General features: G+C 47.3%; 1 protein-coding gene across 2 annotated transcripts in view; it reads left to right on the top strand.

The window, feature by feature from the left end:
* The window catches only part of FBLN5 (fibulin 5), a 79,080-nt gene that overhangs the window by 2,337 nt on the left and 50,060 nt on the right, over positions 1 to 26,683 (top strand). For both annotated transcript variants that reach the window (XM_005562039.4, XM_005562038.4), the window contains exons 2-4: positions 2,142 to 2,196; positions 4,500 to 4,551; positions 7,944 to 8,198. In XM_005562039.4, the coding sequence (XP_005562096.1) occupies positions 2,142 to 2,196; positions 4,500 to 4,551; positions 7,944 to 8,198 (362 nt within the window). The remainder of the gene's footprint in view (positions 1 to 2,141; positions 2,197 to 4,499; positions 4,552 to 7,943; positions 8,199 to 26,683) is intronic.

The following is a 26,683-nucleotide window of genomic DNA, read 5'->3' as shown; positions in this document are numbered from 1 at the left end:
TACAGGCGTGCGCCACCACGGTTGGCTAATTTTTGTATTTTTAGTAGAGACGGGGTTTCACCATGTTGCCCAGGCTGGTCTCAAACTCCTGACCTCAGGTGATCCACCCACCTCGGTCTCCCAAAGTGCTGGCATTAGAGGTATGAGCCACTGTGCCCGGCCTGATTTTGTACTTTTTTCTACCATAACCATTTTGAAAAGTCTAGTTCAGTAGTGTTAAATGCATTCACGTTGCTGTGCAATCTCCAGAACTCTTCACCTTGCACGACTGAATCTCCGTACCTATTAAGCAACAATTCCCCATCTTCCCCTCCCACTAGCCCCTGGTTACCACCATTCCACTTTTTGTCTCTGTAATTTTGACTACACTAGGTGCCTCGTATAAGTGGACCCAAGCAGCCTTTGTCTTTTTTATGAGTGGCTTTTTTCACTTAACATAATGCCCTCAGGGTTCATTCATATTGTAGCATATGTCAGAATTTCCTTCCTTTTTAAGACTGAATAATATTCCCTTGTATGTACAGACTACATTTTGTTTATTCACATATCCATCAAAGGACCGTGTCCACCTTTAGGCTATTGTGAATAATGCTGCTGTGGACACAGGTTTACAAATACCTGTTCAAGTCCCTGCTTTTAATTTTTGAGGGTATATACCTAGAAGTAGAATGGCTGGATCACATGGAAATTCTATGTTTAGTGTTTTGGGAGTCATCCTACTATTTTCCATAGAGACTGTACCATATTTACACCAACAGTGCACAGGGGTTTCACTTTCTCCATATCCTTCCTAACGCTTGCTCTTTTCCATTTTTTAATAGCCTCATCAGTGTGTAGTAGTAGAGATTTTGTATTTTTATTTTATTTTTATTTTTTAAGCAGAGTCTCACTCTGTCTCAGAGCATGTGCCACCATGCCTGGCAAATTTTTGTATTTTTAGTAGAGAGACAAGGTTTCACCATGTTGGCCAGGCTGGTCTCGAACTCCTGACCTCAGGTGATCTTCCTGCCTCAGCCTCCCAAAGTGCTGGGATTACAGGCGAGAGCCACCGCGCCTGGCCAGATTTTATATTTTTAAAGCAATCTTGCTGGCCACAATCTTACTGGATTAAAGCCTGTGCGTGGCGAAGGGCAGAGTTGCAGGCTCCCAGAGCATCACTGGCTTGTGCATGGCAGAGCTGAGCCCTGGGTTTGTAACTCCTCCTCCTATTTTTCCGTGGGTTTCATTTTCCCCAGGCTGCGCAGGTTCCCTGAGTCCTTTCCTCCATCAGGACTTGCTGGCAGCAGTTCCCGCAGGCCACACTCTTCAGGGGACTGGGCCACCCCAACCCCGTCCACTGACGGGGGATTTTCACGCATGTGGACTCAATGCTCTGGTTAAGTGACTTCCTATGACACCTTTCTTTAGTGCCACTCAAAGTGCCTCATGTTCTCACTTTCTTTTCCTTTCATTGTTTGGGGGCACGATGATGGTTTATTCACTCTGTAATCATTTCAGCATAAAGATGTTCAAAAGTCAAGCACATCTCGCATAAAGAATAAAGACCAAGGAATTGGTTAATACCATAGTGGGAGGTTTTAGCTTTTCTTATGGTGGGGGGAGGACAAGGTTTCGCTCTGTCACCCAGGCTGGAGCATAGTGGTATAATCTCAGCTCACTGCAGCCTCAAACCCCCTGGGCTCAGGTGATCCTCCCCACCTCAGCCTCCCGAGTAGATGGGACTTTAGGTGCATGCCATCATGCCCAGTTAATTTTTTTTTTAATTTTGTAGAAATGGGGTTTCACCATGTTGCCCAGGCTTGTCTCAAACTCCCGGGTTCAAGCAATCCTCCTGCCTGGATTACAAGTGTAAGCCACTGCACCTGACCTTAGCCTTTTTTTTTTTTTTTTTTTGAAGCAGCCAAACCTTTTATTAAAAAGTGTGATCTAACACATTATCCCAATGTAGGAGACAAGTGGAAGAGGTGTGGTTCTGCTTGGGTAGTTGGGGTGTCTGGAATCACCATGACCTCCCTGGAGCACACCCCCCCATACAAGCCCAAGGTGATATCTCCGTTACACGTCATGGGCCGCATGCAACCCACACTCCCCTAGACCTGAATCTGCCTTGGGCATTTATATTTGACTTTTCACCTCCACAGGATACTCACTGTTACCATTCTGGCTCTCTGTCTTCCAAGCCCTGGGAATGCACAGGTAAGATTTTTATTTTGAAAAAATATCTACAAGCGTATTAAAAACCAGGGTGAGGGAGTCCAGCCTTGTGTTATGGAACCCTAGGGTTCTGGAGGTGGGAGCGGCTTTACAGTTGACCTCATCTGAGCTCTTCATTCTCAGAGGTTAACAGTGGAAGCTCAGAGAAAGTGAGACTCGGCCCAGGTGGCATGACTTGTAAGTGACAAGGCTGGGGCTGGTGCTCAGTTTCCTGACTCCCAGTCCAAGACTCTTTTCTATTTTATTTTATGATAAGTTCTGGGGTACATGTGCAGGATGTGCAGGTTTGTTACATAAGTAAACGTGGGCCATGGTGGTTTGCTGCCCCCATCTACTCATCACCTAGGTGTTAAGCCCAGCATACATTTTTAATCAGGTTGCATGGCCTCATTTGTGCCGCTCACAGCAGGCCTCAACCTACCTTCAATGTTGAAAAGTACAATATGCTCTAATGTTTCTGGGCAGTGGCACCCGAGGACCCCCACGGGTCTGCATGTGCTGCCACAGACACACCCCTCTTGGAGGAGGTGGGAGAGGAAGTGGGGGTTACCCAAACATCCCAGCATGCAGTGTTGCATAATTCGGCTCCAAACCTAGGAGGGCCCATCGCTGGGCCGAAACCCCTCAGAGGAGTAAGAAGCGGGTGGGCAAGGCCAGGCTCAGGGCCTTAGGAGTTCTGGAAGAAGCTTGCAGCATCCTGGGCTTTATTTTAAGCAACCGGAGAGATGGACCCCTGTGTGTCAGCCCTGAAATGTGGGCAGATCCCTCCTGAAAACTCCGAGTGGCCTCTCTGTGGCTCTGGCTCGGGAAAGAAATGAGAGAAGCCCTATCTCTGAGCAGGCTGAGGGCTGCAGGCAGGTAGGGGAGCATTTTCTCTCTTCATGTTAAGAATTTTGAAGCATATTCAGGCCACTGGCAATGGGAAGGATCTTGGGAAGAGTAACAAAGAATTTTAGACCTTGGGGTTTTCTAAGGCAGCCTCATGGCATACACGTGAAGACAGGTAGGCCCTGAGGGCAGCGATTCAGGGTTGTGTTTACTGCACTTTAGGCACTTTATATAATAGATTAACATACATCGTCCTTACCACCATTTTGAACTATGTACATACCCCCATTTTACAGATGGGGAAACTGAGGCATAGAACAGTTACGCAGAGAGTAGGGGCTAGAGTGAGAATTTGAAGCTGTGCCCTGGTCCAGCAGACTTGAACCTATGCCAGTCCTTGACAGCCAGGACTGGAACCTGGGCCTCCTGGCCTCCCAGCTTCCCGGCACAGCTTCCTGGCTCGTCTGCTCCACTTCCTTTGCCCCAACTCCCTGGGACCCCTGAACCCTCTCCTGGGAGTGCAGGCCAAATCCATCGTCTCCGCAAATCAGCCAATAGCTCAGGGAAGCCCAACCTCCGAAGCTGTAGAAAAGGCCAGGGATGGGAGTTCCTGGAAAATGTCAGGCCCCGGGATCTTCCCAAACAGCCCACCCAACACTTTTTTTTTTTTTTTAAAGTACATAAACTTGTAGCTCAAGTTGTATGTAAAAGCTACAACCCTCTGGGATTGTTGAGGTCTATCTCTTTCTGGAAGCATCTTTGTGTCATTGATTTGCTGAGACTGAAATGGAGAAATTTACTCAATTCAACTTTTCTTAGAAAACCGACTGCATCTCTGTGTAGCTTTTATTTATGTACAGACATCAAAATCAGGTAGAGGGTTTCATGGGGGCAAATAACTCATATTCGGCGCTTTGAAGGTGAGGTCGCACCTAAAGAAAGAGTCATTGCCCTTAAAAGCAGTCTCATTCATTCCCAGAAAGGGGATGAACAGGGAGCATGCCACATTAGTCTCAGCAGATGTGATTCCTCTTGCTCTTCATAACTAGAGCATTAAAAAACCTGAAAACTGTCTGCTAAAAATGGGAGCTATGAAGCAATGGTGCAGGGAGTTTATTTTTTTAATAAAGTTTTTCTAAAAACATAGAGATGGGGTCTTGAGGCTGGTCTCAGACTCCTGGGCTCAAGAAATCCTCCCTCTTCAGCCTCCCAGAGTGCTGGGATTACATGCATGAACCACTACGCCTGGCCTGGTGTGGGGAGTTTAGAAAGTAGTTCTAAGTGTAAAATAATTGTAAGGAAAAATTTTAGAAGAACAAATAGGGGTTATAATACAGGTATTGGTATTTTGCAGGCCTTTCTTTTTTGCTCCATTTCCCCAACTTTCTGTGTTGCAGCAATAAGACTTCTATGGTGTGAAATGACTTAGCCTGTTTCTCCTCTCTCCTTCCCTGCAGGCACAGTGCACGAATGGCTTTGACCTGGATCGCCAGTCAGGACAGTGTTTAGGTATGAGCCACTGCGGATCCTTCATTGGGGTGGAGGCATTCCGCCGACTTGCAGGGCTGTTTCTTTCTCTGTTGTTCAGTGATTAGCCATGCCCATGGAAGAACACAGTGACATGGAATGACTGAAGTCAATGGTGCCCTTTTATTGATCACCTTCTTTGTGCCTGGCCTTGAGCTAAGCACTGAGAGGGGTGGAAGAATTGATCTCTGTTCTCTTGAAGGTTTCTATTGGATTGGTGTTTCCTAGGGCTGCCGCAACAAATTACCACCAACTTAGGGGCTTAAACAACACCAGTGTATGATTTTACAGTTCAGTAGGTCAGAAGTTTGAATTGAGTCTCCACCAGAATAGAATTAAGGTGTCAGCAGGGCTGTGTGCTTTTCTGGAGGCTCTAAGTGAGACTTTTGTTCCCTTCTGGTTGTTGGCAGAATTGAGTTTCTTATGGTTGTAGGACTGAGGTTCTGTTTCCTTGCTGACTGTCAGTGGAGGGCAATTCCTACCTTTTAGAAACCTCCTGCTTTCTTTGGCTGGCAGCTCCTCCCTCCATCCTCAAAGCCAACACAGCAAGTCAAGTGTTTCTCACTTTGAATCTCTTCTTTTTCTGTTGTAGCATCTCTCTGACCAATCAGCCTCTTCTTCTTCTACTTTTCAGAACTCCTGTGAATATATCGGGCCCACCCAGAAAATCCAGGAAAACCTCCCCATCTCAAGGTCAGCTGCTTAGTAAGCTTAATTCCAGCTGCTACCTTAATTCCCCTTTGCCATGTAACCCAACATATTCATAGGTTCTGAGGACTAGGAAGAGGAGATTTTGGAGTGTTTGTGAGGGGCATTCTCTTAGCATGCCATCTTTTGCAATGGACTCTGTGGAAGATGAGGAGAGAGTGATACCTTATGTCCAGAGTCAATAAGCATTGACGGGGCCAGGTGCAGCGGCTCACACCTGTAATTCCAGCGCTTTGGGAGGCCGAGGCAGGTGGATCACCTGAGGTCAGGAGTGCAAGACCAGCCTGGCTAACATGGTGAAACCCTGTCTCTACTAAAAATACAAAAAAATTAGCCAGGTGTAGTGGCATGTGCTTGTAGCCCCAGCTACTCAGGAGGCTAAGGCAGGAGAATGGTTTGAACCTGGGAGGCAGAGGTTGCAATGAGCTGAGATCGCACCACTGCACTCCAGCCTGGGCAACAGAGAGAGACTCTGTCTCAAAAAAAAAAAAAAAAAAAGAAAAAAAAAAGCATTAATGGAGGTCAATTTGAATTGGGTATGGAAGGATGAATAGGATCCTAAGAAATGCCATTCCAGGTAGAAGGAAGAGCATTAACAAGGACAGGGTGTGGAAAGGACGCTCAGAGCATAGGGCATATGAACGGAGTAAGACAGCCTTACTTCCCCCCACCTTAGGGGAAGTATTTAGCTTTTACATTATACTTAATTTAGGCAAAATCATCTGTCTTCTCCAAGCTCATGTCAGGCATACTCCAGAGGGGAGATAGATGGTTTGAAAAACTGGTGAAAGGTGAGGAATAAACCCTGTCCTGGGAAATCTGGGCTAACATTTTGATTTTAAAGTAAGGCGTTTTGACTTGAAGATTTGATGAGGAATGAAGAGTGGAGCAGTGGCCTTCTTTTCTGGCCCCCCAGTTTCAACAATGGCTTCAGGCTTCAAGCTGAAGAACAGGCTGTTGCATTCTGCACCTTGCCATTGCTCCTTCCTCTGGTAGGACTGGGTGTGAGTTTCTCAGATGAGATGCTGGGGGTGAGTTGTCGGGTGCAGGCGTGTGGTCTCCAGTCTCCAGCCCTGCACAGAGCAGACTCCAAGGCTGGTGAGATGGCTCGGTATATGGGATCATGTCTGCTGCTTGCTGGAGCCACAGTTCAGGCCTCCCATTGTCTGTACCCTACCTAGCAAGGCTGATTTTCTAGAGAGTCCACCTCTCCCCTTCCAGACATAACAAGCAGAGCCCAGCCTGGCTGGAAATGGGCTTTGTTGGCTGGCACAGAGCTGACTAGAAAGCAAAGCTTTGCTTTCTTAACAAGCAACTAGCTCTCAGTCAAGCCTTTTCTTTTTTCTTTTCTTTCTTTCTTTCTTTTTTTTTTTTTTTTTTTGAGACAGCATTTTCCCTCTTGTTGCCCAAGCTGGAGTGCAATGGCGCAATCGCGGCTCGCTGCAACCTCCGCCTCCTGGGTTCAAGTGATTCTTCTGCCTCAGCCTCCCAAGTAGCTGGAATTACAGGCATGCGCCACCACACCCCTCTAATTTTTTGTATTTAGTAGAGATGGAATTTCACCATGTTAGGAGGCTGGTTTTGAACTCCTGACCCCAGGTGATGCACCTGCCTCGGCCTCCCAAAGTGCTGGGATTACAGGCGTGAGCCACTGTGCCCAGCCTAAGCCTTGTCTTTCCTGATGCAAGAGACTCTTTCTCCCCGACCACTGTTACTTGAAATAGAAGTGGAGACAATTGTTGGCCCATTCCAGTATTTTCAGAGTGTAGTATGTACACGAGGGTCCTTGGCATATTAGATGGTACACCTGCAGATAAACACTCTTTATTTTAATAGTATATATTTATTTTTACTGTTACCTTCTATTTATGCTAATTTTCACCTGCTGTAGTCATGTAAGATTTTAAAAATACATTTATTTGTGCTTCAAATATGGGTTTATTTAAAGAAAGAGTATGTGCAAATGATCGTACAAGTTTGTTTTAGTCCGTTCTCTGTTGCTTATACCGAAATACCTAAAACTGGGTAATTTATAAAGAAGAGGAATTTATTTCTTACAATTGTGGAAGCTGAGAAGTCCAGGGTTGAGGATCTCCATCTGGTGAGGGCCTTCTTGCTGGTGGGGGCTCTCTGCAGAGTTCTGAAGTATGCAAGCCATCACATGGTGAGGGGGCTGGGCTGCTAGCTCAGGTCTCTCTTCCTCTTCTTAGAAAGCCACCAGTTTCATTTCCAAGATAACCCATTAACCCATTAATCTATGAGTAGGTTAATCCATTCATGAGAGTACAGCCCTCACGATCCAATCACCTCTTAAAGGCCCCACCACTCAATATTGCAACACTGGGGATTAAGTTTCAACATGAGTTTTGGAGGGACATTCAAACTATAGCAAGGTTTTTGTAGATATGGTCAAAATCATGATGGTGGTATTTGCAAGGCTGATGTTTGGGTGACACTGGTTACTTTGATTCACTTCAGCCAGCATTTAAAGGTACCTTCCCATGATGAGCTGGGGCTGCCCCAGGTGTTTAGGAGCAGATGCTGGTGAAGTGTGTTTGGGAGTGCTTCCTCCACGCCTGGTGCCAAGTTCTGCTTAAATATGCACCGGACACAACGCAGCTTGGGGAGGCGGGGGCACTAATGCTTGTCCTTTCTGTGCCTTGCAGATATTGATGAATGCCGGACCATCCCCGAGGCCTGCCGAGGAGACATGATGTGTGTTAACCAAAATGGCGGGTATTTATGCATTCCCCGAACAAACCCCGTGTACCGAGGGCCCTACTCGAACCCCTATTCGACCCCCTACTCAGGTCCGTACCCAGCAGCTGCCCCACCGCTCTCAGCTCCAAACTATCCCACGATCTCCAGGCCTCTTATATGCCGCTTTGGATACCAGATGGATGAAGGCAACCAATGTGTGGGTAAGTAGCCCAGCCTTTTGTTCCTCTCTGCTGTGCTTTGGGGAAGACGTCGTCTGTATCTAGCATGCTCACCCCAAATGGGTTGGTAGTTGCCATTCAATGCACCAGTGAAACAATGACTGACTTTCTGCATTCCCAGTTTCACTCCCAGCAGCCTGTATCTCCGGGTTCCTGCCCAACTAGGGAGGTTATTTTGCTGTTTTGTTCACAGTTCTCCAGAAAACCAATTTTTTTCTTTATTTTATTTTCGTCAATCTACCTATCTATATCTATCTATCACTCATCTATATATTTAAAGACCAAGGTAATATTTTCTCAATTAAATAACAAATACATCTGGTCAGACTTACTACAGTAAGTAAATCTCAGAGGAAGATCTAGAAAGGACCACAGCTCTGCCCTCAGCCCCCACACCTTTGATTGGAACATGTGCTTCTGCAATAGAAGAAGCCTTGAAGGGCACCGCCAACTGTTCTGGAAAGAAAGCAGGTTACTTGGGTTGGAACTAATGCGCTTTTGGCCAAAAGGAGCCTCACTGATAGGAACTCATAGCAAGAATGGACCTCTGGGAAGAAGCAGGCACAAAGGAATTGGCAAGGGGCGTGACCAGTGCCCAAGAGAGCTTTAGGTTCTGTGGGCCAGTGTGGCCTTGGAGGAGAGTTACCTAGGATCCTCCCTGGTCTTTAGCTGTGGTCAGGCCAAAATCTTGCAACTGTCTCCAGCTCTGGAAGATGGTGTATAGAGTGAAAGCTCTAGACTTTTTGATCATGCATCCCATCTGCAAAATCTTTTTGAGCCTGGATCCCCACTATATGGATTTTTATAAGTTACATACGTACCCTGTCATACTAATATGGATTGCAGGATATAAACTTCACATAAGAAATATCAAATTTAAAAGGACGAGATAAAAAATAAATATGAAACTGGGAGTGGTGGCACGTGCCTGTAGTCTCAGCTACTCAGCAGGGTGAAGGGGGAGATCACCTGAGCCCAGGGGTTCAAGGCTGTGGTGCGCCATGATCGCGCCTGTCAATAGTCACTGCATTCCAGCCTGGGCAACATGGCGGGATCTTGTCTCTTAAGAAAATATATATATGAATTGAAATTTTAATATTTTTTCCTCTATCCCAAAAGTTTGGAAGACCATTGGTCTAGCAAGATTTTTCTTTGTCCTATTTCAGGGCTCTGGAGTGCTGAGCTGTAACCCACTATTAGGGGAGCTGTGTTTGTTAATTTAAAGTGTCTTCTACATGCTTATGTGAAGGAGCGTGCCTTCTCATTCGAATACACATGAATAATATGCAGACAAGTGTCTTCAGAGCTACCAGGAAACGCTGGATATGCGTGAACCCAAACTTCTACATTTTCACTGGTCTCAAGGGGTGTGGTCTCTGTGTGTGTTGATGGGGGTGGGGCGGGGAAGAGAAAGAGAGAGCTGGTTACTGTTTACCTTAAATGTTGATGAGTGTGCAAAGGGAATGAGCATGGGGTCCAGTCAAGCCAGCACGGGGTGGAGAAGATGGTAACATGCTTCCTTATAACCAGCATCAGGAGGAAAAACCTTTGTAACTGGAAGGGACTTGTTTTTTTTTCTTTTCTAGCTCTCCTAACTTCTCCCGTGTCTGCAGTCTCCTAACTATAGGAAATGACCTCTCCTAGCTGGTAGAAAAGAAATGATCCCAAAAGAAAATGCAGAGATAGAGAGGTGGAAGGTGCTGCTCTTCCAGGATGTCACATGGGGGCTGGATGAGCCAAGTGATCAGCCCTTAAATGTCTTGAGGAAGAGGGTGTAATGACTCCTTGGAGGCACTCTGCGGTTTTGGCAGGGGCCTTGGGTGGTGGTGGTGCAGACAGCTCTAGCTGATGCCTTGGGCAAGCTCAGTGGCCTCTTTTGCAGAAGAGCTGGGAGCTGCTGCGGGTTTCTCCAAAGTGTCTCCCTCGTTCCCCTAGACCTCCTTCCAGGGTCCCAGTGCCCTTACAACGAGGACATGGCTGGGAAAGCTATTCCTCCCCTGGTCCCTCTGACGTCATGCCATTTATGGCTCTGAACCTGTCACACGGGAGATGCGGAACTTTCATAATGGCCCTTTTGTAAGGAGAATACAATCTAGGAGCCCTAGTGAGGACTGGCACCAGGCCCATCCATTTCCAAAAAGTTCAGCATTATGCATTCATAAGTCCTGAGTTCTTTCTAACTTCCCTTCACCCCACCCCATGGTTTCCTGGTTTACAGAAGGCTTTCAAATGGCCCTCGCTGAGGTCCCTCTGCGTATTGTAAAGAGCTGGCATTGTGGGGGTGGGAGGAGGTAAGAGAAGGAATGGGGAAGGGAGGCTCTTTCTACCTACCGCTCCTTCCAAGAACTGGGATGGAAGAGAGGTGGGCCTGGGAGCAGGTGGAAGGGAAGCAAGGCACTGTGGTGGAAGGTGGGAGGGAAGGAGACAAGATGGGGAAATCATTGAGAAAAGACAAGGAGGTGAGTGTGCAGGTGTCACTGCCCAGAGAATGTGGGTGTTTTCCAGAGCACAGCTCTGGTCCTATGGAGGAGGCTTTGCATGAGCAGCGGGTGAGTCAGGGAGGCTTGGGAAACATTTCTGAAACTTTAGCGTTCTAGGAGAGGAGGACAACATCTCCAAAGGTGTCTTCTCCTCTTCATCAAAATAAAAGTAATGATCAACAGTAACATCCGCAGCAGCGGTGGTAATAAAATCAAACACTTAGATAGTACTTGTGTGCTAGAACCTTTACAATAATTAATGCATTTGATCCTCACAGCCATCTACAAGGTAAAACTATTATCAATCCTTTTGCACCCATGAGGAAACTGAAGAAGAGAAGCTAAGAAACCTGTTCAAAGTCACACAGCAAGTGAGGGGCTGAGCTACGATTTGAACAATTCAAGCTTTGAATGAGAAAACAGGCTCAGTGAGGTATAGATTTGTTCAAGGGTGCTCAGAGTCAGTGCTGAAGTCAGGATTAAAAACAAGGTCCTTCTCTTGTTCTTTTTGTTTTCTGAGACAGGGTCTGGCTCTGTCACCCAGGCTGTAGTACAGTGGCACGATCACTGCAACATCTGCCTCCTGGGCTCAAAGCAGTCCTCCCATTTCAGCCTCCCCAGTAGCTGGGATTACAGGCGTGTGCCATCATGCTCCTCGATCACTGCAACCTCTGCCTCCTGGGCTCAAGTGATCCTCTCATTTCAGCTTCCCAAGTAGCTGGGACTATAGGCTCATGCCACCATGCCTGGCTTATTTTTGTATTGTTTTGGTAGAGACAGGGTTTTGCCATGTTGCCCAGGCTGGTCTCGAATTCCTGGGCTCAAGCAATCCTCATGCCTCAGCCTCCCACAATGCTGGGATTACAGGTGTGAGCCGTGGCACCCAGCTCTCTGTCTCTCTTTTTCTTAATGAAACTTTTTGCTCTGTAAAATTTCGAACCTAATCAAAAGTAGAAAGAACGTAGTGAGCACCTACTTACTTATCACCCAACTTCTGTAGTTATCAGCACAGGCACAATCTCCTTTCTTCTTTACACTCTACTCAGTGCATTAATTTAAAGCAAATCTCAGACTTCATATAATTTCATCCTTAAAGACTTCAGAATTATCTCTAAGAGATAAAGAAATTATTTACAAAAACAAATTTAAGGCCAGGTATGGTGGCTCATGCCTGTAATCTCAGCACTTTGGGAGGCTGAGGTGGACGGATCCCCTGAGGTCAGGAGTTCGAGACCAGCCTGGCCAACATGGTGAAACTCCATCTCTACTAAAAATACAAAAATTAGTTGGGTGTGGTGGTGCACGCCTGTAATCCCAGCTACTGGGGAGGCTGAGGCAGTAGAATGGCATGAACCCAGGAGGCGGAGATTTCAGTGAGCTGAGTTTGCACCACTGCACTCCAGCCTGGGCGACAGAGCGAGACTCCAGCTCAAAAAATAAAAATAAAATAAAAAAAACCTCCAAAAAATACAATACCATTATCAAACCTACAGAAGTCAATAATAATCTTTTTATCATTAGATATCCAGGTAGTATTCAAATCTCTCTGATTGTCTCATAAATGCCTTGCAATTTCATCACAAATGGCTGGAAGAATCTCTGCAGTCCCCGGAATAGCATGGCTCTAGCAAAAGCCTGCTTTCTCAGCCATGAAACATTTCACTAACATTAGTTATTAGAGTCCCTACATTTGCCACTGAGCCAAGTTGGTTAGCAAAGCCAGAACTTGGAATGTCCACCCAGAGGGGTGACAAGCTGAGCCCCAAAGGGGCCATGCGTACGAAACCATCTCAGCAGCCGGTTGTCTGTTGGTTTCTTGGAATCAGACTCGTGCAAGCTCTGCAAACTGCATTGGTTGACAAGTCTCTTAAATGTCTTTTAGTCTTTACTGTTTCCCTGGCCACTTATTTACTGAAGAGGCCGAGCTGCTCGTTCTGTAGAATTTCATACGTTTGGGAGGTGACTGACTGCACTCTTGTCGGGGGCGGGTTATCTTATTCCTTAGTCCCCTATATTTTCTTGTAAGCTGCTAACAGAGCTTGATCCAATCAATAGACTTGATCCAATTCAGGTTAAATTTTTGGGCAGGCTATTTTGTAGGTAGCATCTTTGATCTTTTGCCCTCTTCATGCACTGATTTCTTCTCATAAAGTGTAAGACAGTCTGCCTTGGGAGGCAAATGAGCATCCCTTTCACTGCGGTTTACTTTTTCTAGGGTTTGGACCCACTTCCAAGGAATCACTCTCATCCCTTGGTGCCGCATGAGGCCGTGCCTATTTCCACAGGCTGGGCGGGGCCGGGCTCAGCGCCTGGGTGGCCAGTCCCTCAGAGCTTCCTCCTCAATTTCTCTGTTTTTGGTTCCACTTTGGAGGTGACTAGACCCTGCCCTTCTGAAACAATGTTTGGCCGTAGGTTTGAGTCCACGGGCCCCTAGATGTAAAGCTGGATCACTTGGGACACTTCTGCAGACAGAGTGAACAGTGACCTAGTAATTACAGTCCATGAGCCAAGTAAGTTTTGTGTTGTTCAGAAAACTGGCATCTTGGCATGACAGTGATGGGACTCATGGCTCATTAGAGTGTGTCACCCAGATCCTGGACCCTTGGGAGATCTGGTGACCAGATTCTCAGGGGAGGGAGAGCCAGACAAACATGGTTAACTGGTAAGCAGGGAGGGGCTGCTGGAGGAGAGCCTCACCCAACAGCTCACAATCAAGACACAGACAGAGGCCAAATCAAATGCATGCATAGAGTTCTGAGCGGGTCACATAGACATCCCAGAGAAGGATGATGTGGGGCTGAAGATGGTGCGGTACTGAAGCCTCAGGGAGTGGGGTGAGCTGGTGCCAAGTGACTGGGGCACCCAAGATGTGGACTCCCATTCAGGAACCTTCCTCTCATGGCACTCTGCCTCTGAGACCAGGTCGCTGAATGTGGCCGCCACTCAACTCTGTCAGTTATTCCCTTGGGGGCTCACCTTGTCATCTCTCTGGGTGGACATTCCAAATTCGAGCTTCGCTAACCAGCGTGGCTCAGTGGCAAATGTAGGGACTCCATCCGTAACTCTTGTTTGTGAAATTTTTTGCAGCTGAGAAAGCAGCCTTTTACTAGAGCCCTCGACTCAGGGGACTGCAGGAATTCTGGCCATTTGTGAAGTTACAAGCAATATCTTGATTCTCTCTTCTAGTCCAGGATTTTTGTTTTTGTTGTTGATCAGGGCACCCAAGCAGGCAGAGAGCAACACATGGGATCTTAACACATGGGGTGGTGTTGGTCTGAGGCTTTCTCTCGAGTTATTTTTCCTGAAAGCCAGCCAGTATTTCTTCAGCCAGCCAATGTGTACAGAGTGCATTCTTGGTGCCAGGCTCTGGCCTAGGCACTGAGGGGGATGTGGAGCTGTGCACGGCCATGGAGCTGTCTCTGGACTTTGTGGATAAGGGAGGGAGATTAGACACAACACAAGCAGCTGAAATTCAAGACGGCCTCTGATGAGTTCCTGAGAGGGCACAAAGAGAAGGCAGAGATAAGAAGGCTTCTGGGGTGGAGAGGGCTGGAACTTGGAAGTCAGACAGGCTTTGAGCCTCACCTTGGTTTGGCCACTTCCTACCTGTGAGAACGGGGGTCGGTTTCCTCGTCTGTAAAATGGGTATAACAACACCTGTCTCATAGATAACACGTGCAAACACCTTGCCTGGTGTTTACGCGGAGTACCCCGCAGTAAATGTTAACTGGGAAAGATTCATGAAGAGGCTGCTAGGGTCTTGAGATGATAACCCATGGGAAGATTCAGAGAGTCTGAAAATGCATCGCACGTCTAATTCTTCAAAACCTTTAAAATGACCTAAAACTGAACCCAGTGCACATTTAGCTTCCAGGCCTTGAAGGGCTTTGCCCAGCTAAGCCTGATGTGGCTTCACTTAGAATCTGCTTGGAAATGGCAGCAGAGCCTGGGATTATTTAGCTTGTGAGACAGAAAAGTGGGAAGTGGGAACAAATGTGGCATAAAGGCCGGGGGCAAGGAGAAACCTCAGCCCCTAATGTTGGCAGGACTGTGGTTAACAAAAACTAAGGAGGAGAAGGCATCCTTCACTCCAACAGACTTTTTTTATTTTTTATACAGGCCTCTGGCTTGGGCTGTAACTTGAAACTCAGTCCTCAGGCTGAGACCAGAAGGAAAATGCGTGAAACCAAGATCTGGAGGAAAATGGGTGAAACCCTGAAACTGATTCTTTAGCTGCTGAGGGCGTTGGGACTACGCAGGCCCAGAGAGGAAATGGGACCCGCATTGAGGCGGGGGTTCTGCAGCTGGGTTTGCTTAGATGTCTTTGTGAATTGGCCCCAGCAGGCTTGTTCACGGGCATGGCCTGCCCAGGTTTCCCACCTTGCTGCAAGTCTTTCCTTATCATTGCTGGGATGATGGGCAAGTGGCTTCACTTCTCTAAACCTCAGATTTTCCTCCTGTAAACAGGGATAACAGTACTAACTGCCACAGGAAATTTGGAGAATTAAGTGAGATAATGCATGCAAATTGTCTAACATCGAGGCTGCCTTATCGTAGGGGCTTCATAAGTTAGTTACTGTAATTATTGTTTTCATTATTTCAAATCTCATCATTCCATGATGACTTCTCCTGCTCCAAACCCCTAGTCCTGTTATTCCATTATTTTTTATTCTTTCCTCTGGGAATTAGATTTAATAGTGTGTGTCTTTTAGGGGGTTGAAAGTTGAATTTTTGCCAGTTTTCAGCAGTAGGAGTTGGGGTTAACTTGTGCTTCCAGGGAGACCCAAACACAGACAGGACCCCAGGAAGTTGTCCAGGACAGCTGTTCCCAAAAGTTACTGTGCCCATGAATTACCGGGGAAAATGCAGTTCTGACTCAAGAGGTCTGGGGTGGCTCCCGAGGGTCTGCATTTTCTTAGAAGCCCCCAGGTGATGCCACGCTGCTGCTCCAGGGACCACCCTTTAGTTAGAAGGGCCCTCGTTCATCTGTCTATTTTTCAACAGAACTGTATTTAAAGAAAGGTAGAAGGTTTATTTTTTTCATGCAATTTGTGTATTGTTTGAATTTTTTAGAAGAAAGTATTACTTATTTAAAAACAAAACACAAACCGGAAAGAAATGATTTTAAGGCCTAGATTGAGGTAGCATGCTGTAGTGGTAAAGGGATGAGACGAGACATTAGTAAGAATTGGATTTTGATCCCAGATTTGCTACTTACTACCTGTGTGGCATTTAGAAAGCCACTTGGCCTCTCTGGCCTAAGTTTTATTATCTGTAAAAAGAAAGGATGGTGTTATACTAAGGGTCGTAATCTGGGGTCTGTGGATAGAAATCAAGGGATCTATCGTTATATTTTTCCCCACTAACTTTGAATTGAGATTTAGCATTACTGTCCATTGTAGTCAACAGGTCACAGGACTATTAGTAGTACCTGGGATGGTATTGACAAGAGAATCAGATATTTACATATCACTTTACAGCTGTGGCAGTTATTTTGAAATACTTGGAAATATTTTGAAATATTTTGAAACCTTATCTATGCTTATCACTTCAAAATTGTAGAAGATTCTAGATCTGCCTAATTTTGTTTTTTAATGCACTGATAAAGAAGTATCTGTATTACTGTATCACACGTGTGTGTGTGTGTGTGTGTGTGTATGTTTTGAGACAGGGTCTTGCTCTGTCATCCAAGCTGGATGGATTACAGTGGCATGATCTCTGCTCACTGCATCCTCAACCTCCCGGAAATAAGTGTCCCTCCCATCTCAGCCTCCTGAGTAGCTGGGACTACCAGTACATGCCACCATGCCCAGCTAATTTTTGTATCTTTTGTAGATACGGGGTCTTGCTATGTTGTCCAGGCTAGTCTCTAACTCCTGGGCTCAAGCAATCCTCATTCCTTGGCCTCCCAAAGTGCTGGGATTACAGGTGTGAGCTGCCATGCCCAGCCATACATTTGATTTTTAAATATTTGGATAGCTGCATTTCAATACAATTGTTTTCTTTCATAATCCTCTGAGTTTTATTTTATGCAATTTAAAGCATTATTCTGAGAAGAGAGTCCATGGGCTTTAGCAGTCTGCCAAACAGGTTCAAGGCACACACACAAAAGTTCAAATTCCCTGGTTCTGATGATTTCTCAGGTTTCTTGCAACTCAAGAATGTTCTACTATTCTAAATCTTCCCAATCTTTAGGAAACATCGTTTTTTTTGCGTTAACCCTTTCCCACCTGGATTGCCCAGGTGATGCGGCTCTTCTCTGTTGTGTGTATTTCAACAGCACACATGCCTACTGACATCTGCCGGGGCCCTACCAAGTCTCCGTTTGTGAGGAAGTCCCTCCCACCCCCAGTGGTAGCTGGCTTTGGTTACTGGCACTGGTCTGGTGAGGTTCGCTGCACTGGCTGGCCTCACGTTCTGGGTGGGGTCCCACTGGTGGGCCATGCCCAGCCCTTGGTGCCTTTGTGTAGTAGGTCACTTCCCCAGTGTCTAGCGTGGCAGTCTTTTCATTGACCTACAAGTTTTTCTTGGCTCTCATCTTATGTTCCTTGGTCTGGTCATGTTTCTTTTATTTCTACTCCACTCTGGAATTAGCCAGTTGTGTGCGAAAAGCAAGTGGTGTTGCAGAGGATGGATGAAGTGTGGACTTTTTAATGGCAGGACCATTCAGCTCCGGTCTGGCAAAAGTGGCTGCATTACCAAGTCTCCAGAGAGCACTGCCTGGAGGGCAGGAGGCTGAAGCTACCTTCAAGGTTGTAAATAGCCTCGAATGCCGGGGCCAGAGCTGGGCTGACTGTTTAGCACATGTCTTTTAAATTAGTCGGAGGTGCATGTTACGATGCTCCTTAGAGAAGCATCGAAACCTCAGCTTTGAGTGCTTGTTGGCTACTTATCTCAGATGGGGAAGTTTGGGGAAGGAGCATTAGTTGGGGAGGGAGAAGAAGAGGGACCTCCTTTCAATTCGTGATCATGTCTTGACACTTCTCCCGCTCTGTCTCCACTCTGACCTCACTCAGGCCACAGAGGTAGCTTTCGAGCCTTTCTCTGGGGTCGTCTTAGACTCTGGGAGTGCTGAAGAGCTACCTGGGTACCTTCGTTCTCCTATCCATTGGGCTGCCATCCTCTGTGGACACATGTACCACACAGGCCACGTGGTGCCCAGGCCGGGCAGGCTGGGACTGGGGAAGTGCTGGTGAGCTGGGCTGACCCCTCATCAGAGAGACCCACGAGCCAGAGACCTCCCTCCAGCAGCCAGCCCTGGGCCTTGAGCATGGAGGCAGAGAGGCCAGGGCTTCCCAGCAGCCCCAGGTATGTGCACAGAGGGCAGGCAGGTGCCCACGGGCTTTTGTCTTTCATAATGGAGGGCATGGCTGTCGGGGGTTCAGGGAAGTGGGTGGGGTGCCTGGCAGGGGGATTCCTGAGACAAAGGCACAGTGCCAGCCTCCACGGTTTATCCACAGCATCTGGCAGAGTGGGGCTCTCGTGGAGTGATTTTTGAATGAATGAATGGCAGGAAGGAAGAGTGCGGGTGCTGTTGAACCCAAGCTAGCCAGAGGGGAGCGCCACTGTTTTCGTCACTCAGTCTCCCAGCACTCACCTCCAACGCACCCCCTGCTGACTCCTCCCACTGTACTGGATGTCAAGTGGAGACTAAGGTGACCAAGAGTCTCCTTGTTCCTTGAGCGCCCTGTGGGCCAGGGGCACTGTGGCCGTCCCGCACCCAGCAAGATGCTGGGCACCACGGGCGCTCCGTGAGTGTTGGATGCAGTCTAATCTAATGTACAGCAGCACTGATGGGCTAATGGAAAAAGATGCCCGTGAAGAACCTTCCAGTCAGATTAATTTGCAGATAAACCCACGTCCTCTGTCCCCTTCCCTAAGGGGAAACTCTGTGGGAGGCTGTGCCCTTCATACCTTGAAGCCACAGCTTTGTTCTCCTGCCGTGGGAGAGACTGGCTCCCAGGGCTTCACCACCAGCCAGCGCTAGCTCTTTGCACAACTCCAGAGGGCACTGCTCAGTTGTATTACATGTCACTGGCACCCCCTGGAGCCCAACAACCATCCCGAGGCTCCTGTTTGTCTTGGAAACAGAGGAGCATACTTGGGGAAGGGTCTCTGGGCCATCTCCTTGGGGGCTGGCAGGGAAAGGACATTCACAGGATTCCTTCCCTCCAGAGGGCCTCAGACAACAGACTAGATGTCAAGGACTGACCGCCTGTTCCCCTCCAGCTTGTCGGAGCCGGGCCAGAGGGGAGATGGGGACAGCCAGTGCTGGGCCCTGCTGCAGGCAGCCAGCATCCACAGACTCTGGGGCCAGCGGGTATGTTGGGGCCGGGGAAGCAGAATACTTGGGGTCTTGTCAGTGCTGTCTGACTTTCTTTCAAACTGAAACATTTGTGGAAATCCAGCCAGAGTTGATTTATGAGCTCTACATATTTCACAGGTCTTAACATGTCCCCCAGGAATCAGTGAGGTCAGACACAACAGACTTTGCATCCGGAATCAGTATGAAATTGGCATCTTCAACAGTTTTCATGGGAGGGGGGGGTTAAGAATTGGAGGGCGATTATATGAAACAATGCAAAGACACAAAAAACCCTGACTCTGCTTCATTCCATTAGGGAAAAAGACGGGTCATCTGTTTTCTGCATCTGAGCTGAGTGAGGGGTGGCCTTCTCTGCGGGGACAGGGATGAAGTATGATGGGACAGGACTGCTGGGGCAACTGAGAGCTCAGAGTGGACTCAGGGGTGACCACAGCACCCTGTACTTATCCTCCGGCTCACACTCCATAGCTGTGATAAATAGACATTTGCGATTATTTATTTAACAATTCTCCACCCAACAGAGCTTTCTGTCTTATTCACCATTGTGTTTTTTTTTTTTTTTCTTTTTCTTTTTCTCTTGTGTAGTGGTGCTATCTTGGCTCACTGCAACCCCCATCTCCCGGGTTCAAGCAATCCTCGTGCCTCAGCCTCCCGAGTAACTGGGACTACAGGCGCGTGCTACCATGCCCAGCTAATTTTTGTATTGTAGTAGAGATGGGGTTTCACCGTGTTGGCCAGGCTGGTCTCAAACTCCGGAGCTTAGGCAATCCGCCCACCTCTGCCTCTCGAAGTGTTGGGATTACAGGCGTGAGCCACCACACCTGGTGTCACCATTGTATTTTTCTAGTGCCTGATAAATATTTGTTAAATGAGCAGAAAAGCTACCTGAGTGAACTGTATATGTGGGATTCAAATGAGAAAGAGAAATGGATTATATATTAGTTTCTACATAGGTTAACTTATGACCCATTGATGGAATTCATTTATCCATTTACCATTTATGTGTTGAGGTCTGAGCTGTGCATGTAAAGATTAACCCATTTAAGCCTGATGTAGCAATTTTTAAAATTTTTGCAATCAGACCTTGGTGATGACCTTGAACAGGAGGATATAAATAACTCCCACATGCTTAGTGTTCCAATAATGGAACACTAGGCATAATTTATCAGACATCATCACCTCCTGGTGAGTTCACAGCCTCTTGGCAGGAGTTAGGTGGGTTGGCAGGAAATATGAAACCCAAATAATTATACGTAGCCCAGTGAAATAGGATGGCAACATGTGTAGGTATGGGACACTTCGTTGGCTCTGGCTGGAGTGGTCACAGAAGCTTTCCTATGGACAGGTGTTGCACATCTGTGTGTCCATTTGATTAAACAGATATTGACTGATCACTTTTCTGTGTCAGACACTGCCAAGGGCTAGGAAGGTCTAAGGATGAACAAGACGCCGTCCCTGCCCTCAGGATCTCTCTGCTGAGTGGGTGTGAGTGGGGGTTTGGGAGGGGGTGTACATAACTCATCAGATTCTCTTCATGAGCCAGTGTCAGATGTGACTGATGAGGGCAATATGTCCCAGGTGCTATGGGAGTGCCCACAAGGAAAGTGAATGTTTATGGTGGTCTTTAGCTAGTCTTTGCAGGATTGAATAGGATTTCCTCGTCAGAGATGAGGAAGGGCATTCAGGGTTAAGGAACAGCGTGGGCACAGACATGGAGGCAAGAAAGTTCACTGCATGGTGAGCAGCCTTGGTCATGAGTCAACCAGTCACCTGCACACTTAGGACACCCAGTGTGGCTGCAGCCTGGGCACGGGTTGTGGGCAGGGCAGCATAGAATAAGAGATGAGGCTTAGAAGGTTGGCACTCAAGGTTCCCCACCAGATTGTGGGGCCTCGAATGCCATGCAGTTGACTTGGGCTTTATTCTGTGAACACTGGTTTTTGAGCAGGGGAGTGAAATGTTTACAAGCCTATTTGAAGATTTCTGCTTAGTCTAGCCTTAGCACTGCCACAAGCTCACTGGGTGTTGTGCTCTAGTTCCTTCTCTTTCTGGGGCTCCAGTTCACATCTGCATGAGAGGGGCTGGGCCATTATCTGTGAGGCTCCCTCCAGCCTTGACCATTCAGGATGCGAAGATGCTTCTGACAACCAGGTGAAGGGGGGCTTGTGGAGACAGGCAGCTTTCAGAAATGGTGTCTTATCATTTGAGGCAGTGATTTTGCATGTAGTCTAAGCTATAGGGGCTAATAACTGGGTCATCTTGTAATTACATCACCTCCATGTTCTCAGGGTCCTGATCAAAGTCTCCTTTAAGCTTGAAACAGAGATGATCCCTTTGCCAAGACCCCTGAAAAAGGGGCATCAGTGGATGGATGAAATTGGCCCTCACTGTGATGATGGGACCTGGTCTCGTCCTGTGAGAAAACTGATACTGACTTTATAACCCCTGGGGGAAGTTTGCAAGCAGCAGGAGCAAAGCACAAGCTCCTTAGGAAGCCAAGAATCCTCCCAGATTGACCAACAAGGTAGAGATGTAAGTGATCCCACTGTCAGACATCTCTGGAAAATCCCACCTCAGACCTCCTCAACAGATCCTTTTTCCAGGATCGTCTCCATCTCATTTCTCTCCAGAGAGCAGACAGTGGCTGGGGGCCAGGCGGCACTGGCCTGTGGTCTGTTGTGGCCTCCACTTCGCCCCGTGGAGGCTGGGTCCTGCGGTTAGTGCCATGAGTCCTTTCATTATAGTAATTCCCACTGGAACACTGCCTCTCGCTCTTCCAAATGCTTTCGTGTCCACCAGCTCATGGAATTCTCAAAAAAGCCCAGGGAGGAAGGCAGGCCCAGGAATGTTCTTCCCTTCATTTTATTTATTTATTTTTTAACTTTATTATTATTATTATTATTTGAGACAGAGTCTTGCTCTGTCACCCAGGCTGGAGTTCAGTGGCGTGATCTCAGTTCACTGCAACTTCCGCCTCCTGGGTTCCAGAAATTCTTGTGCCTCAGCCTCCTGAGTAACTGGGACTACAAGCGTGTGCCACCATGCCCGGCTAATTTTTTTATTTTTAGTAGAGATGGGGTTTTGCTGTGTTGACCATGTTTGAACTCCTGACCTTAGGTGATCCACCCGCTTTGGCCTCCCAAAGTGCTGGGATTACAGGCCACGGCGCCTGTCCACCCCTTCATTTTAGAGAAAATGTGGAAGGACTCCATGACTGTCCCACATCCCACAGTTCACTTGTGATTTAGGCTGACCAGCATGTGGGCCTGCCAGCTTTAGGCCCTTTTAGGCCATCCCACAAGGTGCCCTGGTTGGTCATAGGCACCATGCCGGCTCCTTTCTCTTCTCCGAACATACCAGGCCCTTCCGGACCTCAGGGCCTTTGCACCTTCTCTTCCTTCTATTTGGAACTCTCTCCTGGCTCTTCACATTTTGGGCTCATTCTCCTCTTGGGCTTCAGCTCAGTTCAGATGGCACCTCTTAGAGTCCTACACAGGCCGCCTTGTCTGAAATTACACCGCAGTTACTCCCAGTCACAGCCTCATCATTTTCCAGCACAGTCTTGAGCATACATTAAATCCGCTGGACGGCTTCAAACACAGATTGCTGCCCAGTTTCTGACTCTGGGGTCTGGGGTGGGGTGTGTTCTTCTGGGTCGTGCTGATGCTACTGGCCCGGGGGCTGCACTTTGAGAGCCACTGATTGGTGGCTTTTTATGTATTTGTTTGTTGATTTTCCCATCCCTTTGCTGTAAACTTCATGAGGGGAAGAAACGATGCCTTGTTACCTGCTGCATCCCCACTGCCTGGCCCATAGTTGGTGCTTGCTAAGTACCTGTTAGCTGGCTACTGGCTGAAGGCTCAGCTGGAACCTCTTGCTTCATAATCAATCATCTTGCACCTGAGAGGGAAGAAGGACAAGCATTGGTAGAGACTCTGGGAGCCACTTTGTCTCATCTCTTCTCTCCTTTACTACCTTTTTCTTTAACTTTTTCATACTTGAGCCTTTTCTAAGGGTCATTATTAATTTTGGGTAAAGATTACATGGATAATTTTTATAAAATCCCAGGTAACGGATTTTACTTTCTGGGTTCAGGATTCCAACCAAGCCACAGGACATCTGGGTAAGAGAATTAAAATGTCGTGACTGGTTTGCATAGAACACCTCTTAGAATTCCCAAAGTGGTACTTTCAGAACCTTCTTTGTCTCAGGCCTACTAGCCTTTGGCGTCAGAAGAACAAAGTTGAAATTTTGCCAGATTGGAGTTGGGTTTTAACCATGAAATGTTATCTTCCCTGACAAAGAGGAGTTGCAGACCAGTTCTAATGATAGATCTCCCGAAGATATTGCTTTGGCCAAGGGAGTGCTGAGGGTAGGCTTGGGCTGACCTGGTCCATACTTCATCCTACCATCCGGGGTGGGGGCCACAGGAAATGGAGTATGTGGGTTGGAGGCTTTCAGAGAGGAGGGTTGGCAACTCTTGGGTAAACCACCACAAGGCTGCTATGGACTGAGAATCCTGGGAACAGCTGATTCTGCCCAAGGGGGTTGAGGAAGTCTTCACCAAGAAGGGACATTTATAATTTGGTTGAGAAATCTGGAGGATAGGTATGTGATACGACAGAATTTGTCCAAGATCACCTAGCAGGCCATTTGCAGCGCTGAATGAAGCCCAAAGTCTCTGGTTTCTTAATCCCCAAAAATCATGAGTTGTGGAAAGAGATCAGATTCAGCAACTGAATGACCTTGAGCAAGTCACTTCTCCATGGTTGGAGGATGATCTTTAAGATTCATTGAGATAATTCATTCATTTCGAGACACTGGGGATAGTAAGTGACCAGTCCTCTTTGTAAATCATAGAGCCCTATTCTTTCCATATTCAAGCTCAATAAATAGTTGTACATTGAATGAATTTGACTGTTAGCATCATCTCCTTCCAAAGACAGAAAATATGGGGCAGGAGACCCTGGTACATTAGCAGGCAGACAAGCCACAAATGGGTTAATAAAATAGAAAGTCATCAAGACAACAGGAGATAGTGCAACTTGGCTTTTGACTCTGAGGAGGAGGGAAGGCTTGCCAGGATTGCATTCCAGCACAGCCTACTGACCATGGGGAAGAGTGTGTGGGACTCCAGATTGAGCCCCGAGAGCCACACGCACACTAATAAGTTCTAGTCAACAAGAACTCTGAGACCAGACAGGGGAGGGGGAAGGACAAGGCCATCTACTTCCCTCTGGAAGCTTGGGAGGTGCTCAGGGCCAGGGGGAAAGCCCACAGAATGTGCTAGTTTGCTAAGGTGGCCATAACAGAGCACCACAGACTGGGCAGCTTAAACAACAGAAATGTATTGTCTCCTGGTTCTGCTGGCCAGAAGTCTGGGATCACAGTGTCGGCAGGGTTGGCTCCTTTTGAAGGCTGCAAGAGAAGGATCTGTTCCTTGTCTTTCTCATTGGCTTATAGCTGGCCCTGTGTCTTTCCTTTCCTTTACTTGACTATGTCTTTCCTCTGTGGGTGTCTGTGTCTGAGTTTCCTCTTCTTAGGAGGACACTAGAGATTTTGGAGTAGGGCTTGCCGTAACGGGCTCATTTTAACTGAATTACCTCTTTGAAGACCCTGTCCCCAATTCCAGTCACATTCTGAGGTACTGGGGGATAGGAATTGAATATATGAATTTTGGAGGGACATGATTCACCCTATAACACAGGACACAGCCCTCTTCCTCCAGCCGGGACCCTTTTGAGGTCAGAGACCCCCGGTAATATCTTTTCTTCTTTCCTTCTTTCCTTCCTTTCCTTTTCTTTCCCCTTCCTTCCCTCCTTCCTTCCTTCCTTCCTTCCTTCCTTCCTTCCTTCCTTCCTTCCTTCCTTCCTCCCTCCCTCCCTCCCTCCCTCCCTTCCCTACCTCCCTCCCTCCCTCCCTCCCTTCCCTACCTCCCTCCCTCCCTCCTTCCTTCCTTCCTTCCGAGACAGAGTCTTGCTCTGTCGCCCAGGTTGGAGTTCAGTGGTGCGATCTCGCTCACTGCAACCTCCACCTCCCAAGTTCACATGATTTTCCTGCCTCAGCCTCCCAAGTAGCTGGGATTACAGGTGCATGCCACCATGCCCAGCTCATTTTTGTATTTTTACTAGAGACAGGGTTTCACCATGTTGGCCAGGCTGACCTCGAACTCCTGGGCTCAAGTGATCCACCCACCTCGGCCTCCCAAAGTGCTGGGATTACACACATGAGCCACAGTGCCCGGCTGCCATTCTTTTTTCTTATCCTTAATGACCTAAATCTGTGATTTCTTCCCAGAGGCCTTCTTCAATCTTTACTGGTCTCATCTCAAGCCCATTGGAACCTCCCCTTCTTTGAGTTCCCAAAACACCGTGCTTGTGCCTCTGTTGGGACATTTCTCACCATCTACCTTAGACTTAGGAATGTGCTTGTGTCACTTACACATTAAAGCTTCATGTTCTGTTATCTTTATGTCTCTTTCATACCCCCATCTCCTGTCTTGCAGATAGAACAGGGTCAATCATGTTTGTTGGCTTGTTGATAGGTCAGCTGTCCAAGAAAGTTGAGTAATAAGTGCTGGATAAACAGGAAGATGAGGTTGTTAGAACACAGCAACAGCAACATGCCTTTCCTTAGATTGTGTGCACTCGTAGACAAAGTCAAGCTACTGGATTTATAAAGAAAAGATGCTCTTTCCATCCTTCCATCCTTGTTTGGCCCCAACAGGTCAACAGAAGAATCTACAAACTGGGTGCTCAGCATTCTTAAGCCCTCAGAGTTCAAATCAAATTCCTCTTTTGGCCAGTCTTGGAGAGACTCTTCAATCATATCTTAAATAATGTCATTCTTTTGGCTCAGCTCTGTGGATACTCCTTCTTCCGCCCCCAGTCCCCTGACCTTCTGCCCTCTTGTTTCTTGGCTGAAAATCTGGTCTGCTGTAGAGAGCAGGAGCAGTTTCAGCAGAACTGGGGTCCTTCTCACGAATCCAGAGCCACACACTCCAGAAAGCCTGACTGTGCAGAAACAGCTGGGTGCTGGCAGGCTGATTCTGAAAAGCTTCAAATCACTTAGAAGCACTTTGTTCCCAAATGGTGTGTGGAGGATGAGGAATGTACCATCAGATGAGGCAGGTCACCCATCTTGTTAAGAGAAGACTCATGTGAGGACTGTCCCTTGAAACAGCTTCCCTGACCTCCCACTTTTACCTTATTCTAGATGTGACCTTCCCAGCTGGTTCACAGGTGGTACGGGTACCTGAATATTGATCTCTTCAGTTCTTGTGTTGGTTGGCAGGGGCTTCAGAGAGCTGAGTCCTTGGGCCAATTTGCCCACTCCATTGTGCCTTACACACCTTTGTAATGTTCTATGTGTGCCTCAACATGAAAAAGGTTAAGAAGGACAACTTTAGACTGGCGTGCTCTGCAGAGATTTCTAGGAACATAGAGCAAATTTCTCATTTACCTTTTAAAATGAAATACATTCACTTGTTACTCTTGGTGCTCTGATTTTTGATGAAGCAAACGCCAATATTAGGACTCTGTGTCTCCATAAAGCTATAGAGAAATTTGATTAAATTCAGTGTATTAGTCATCAGGACTTTTTGGTTGCAACTGACAGAAACCCAGCTCCAAGTAGATTAAGCAAAACAACAATGAACTACA

This window comes from Macaca fascicularis, chromosome 7, assembly GCF_037993035.2.
Source record: "Macaca fascicularis isolate 582-1 chromosome 7, T2T-MFA8v1.1".
NCBI classification, from domain to species: Eukaryota; Metazoa; Chordata; class Mammalia; order Primates; family Cercopithecidae; genus Macaca; species Macaca fascicularis.
This window is presented reverse-complemented; position numbering and strand designations above follow the sequence as displayed.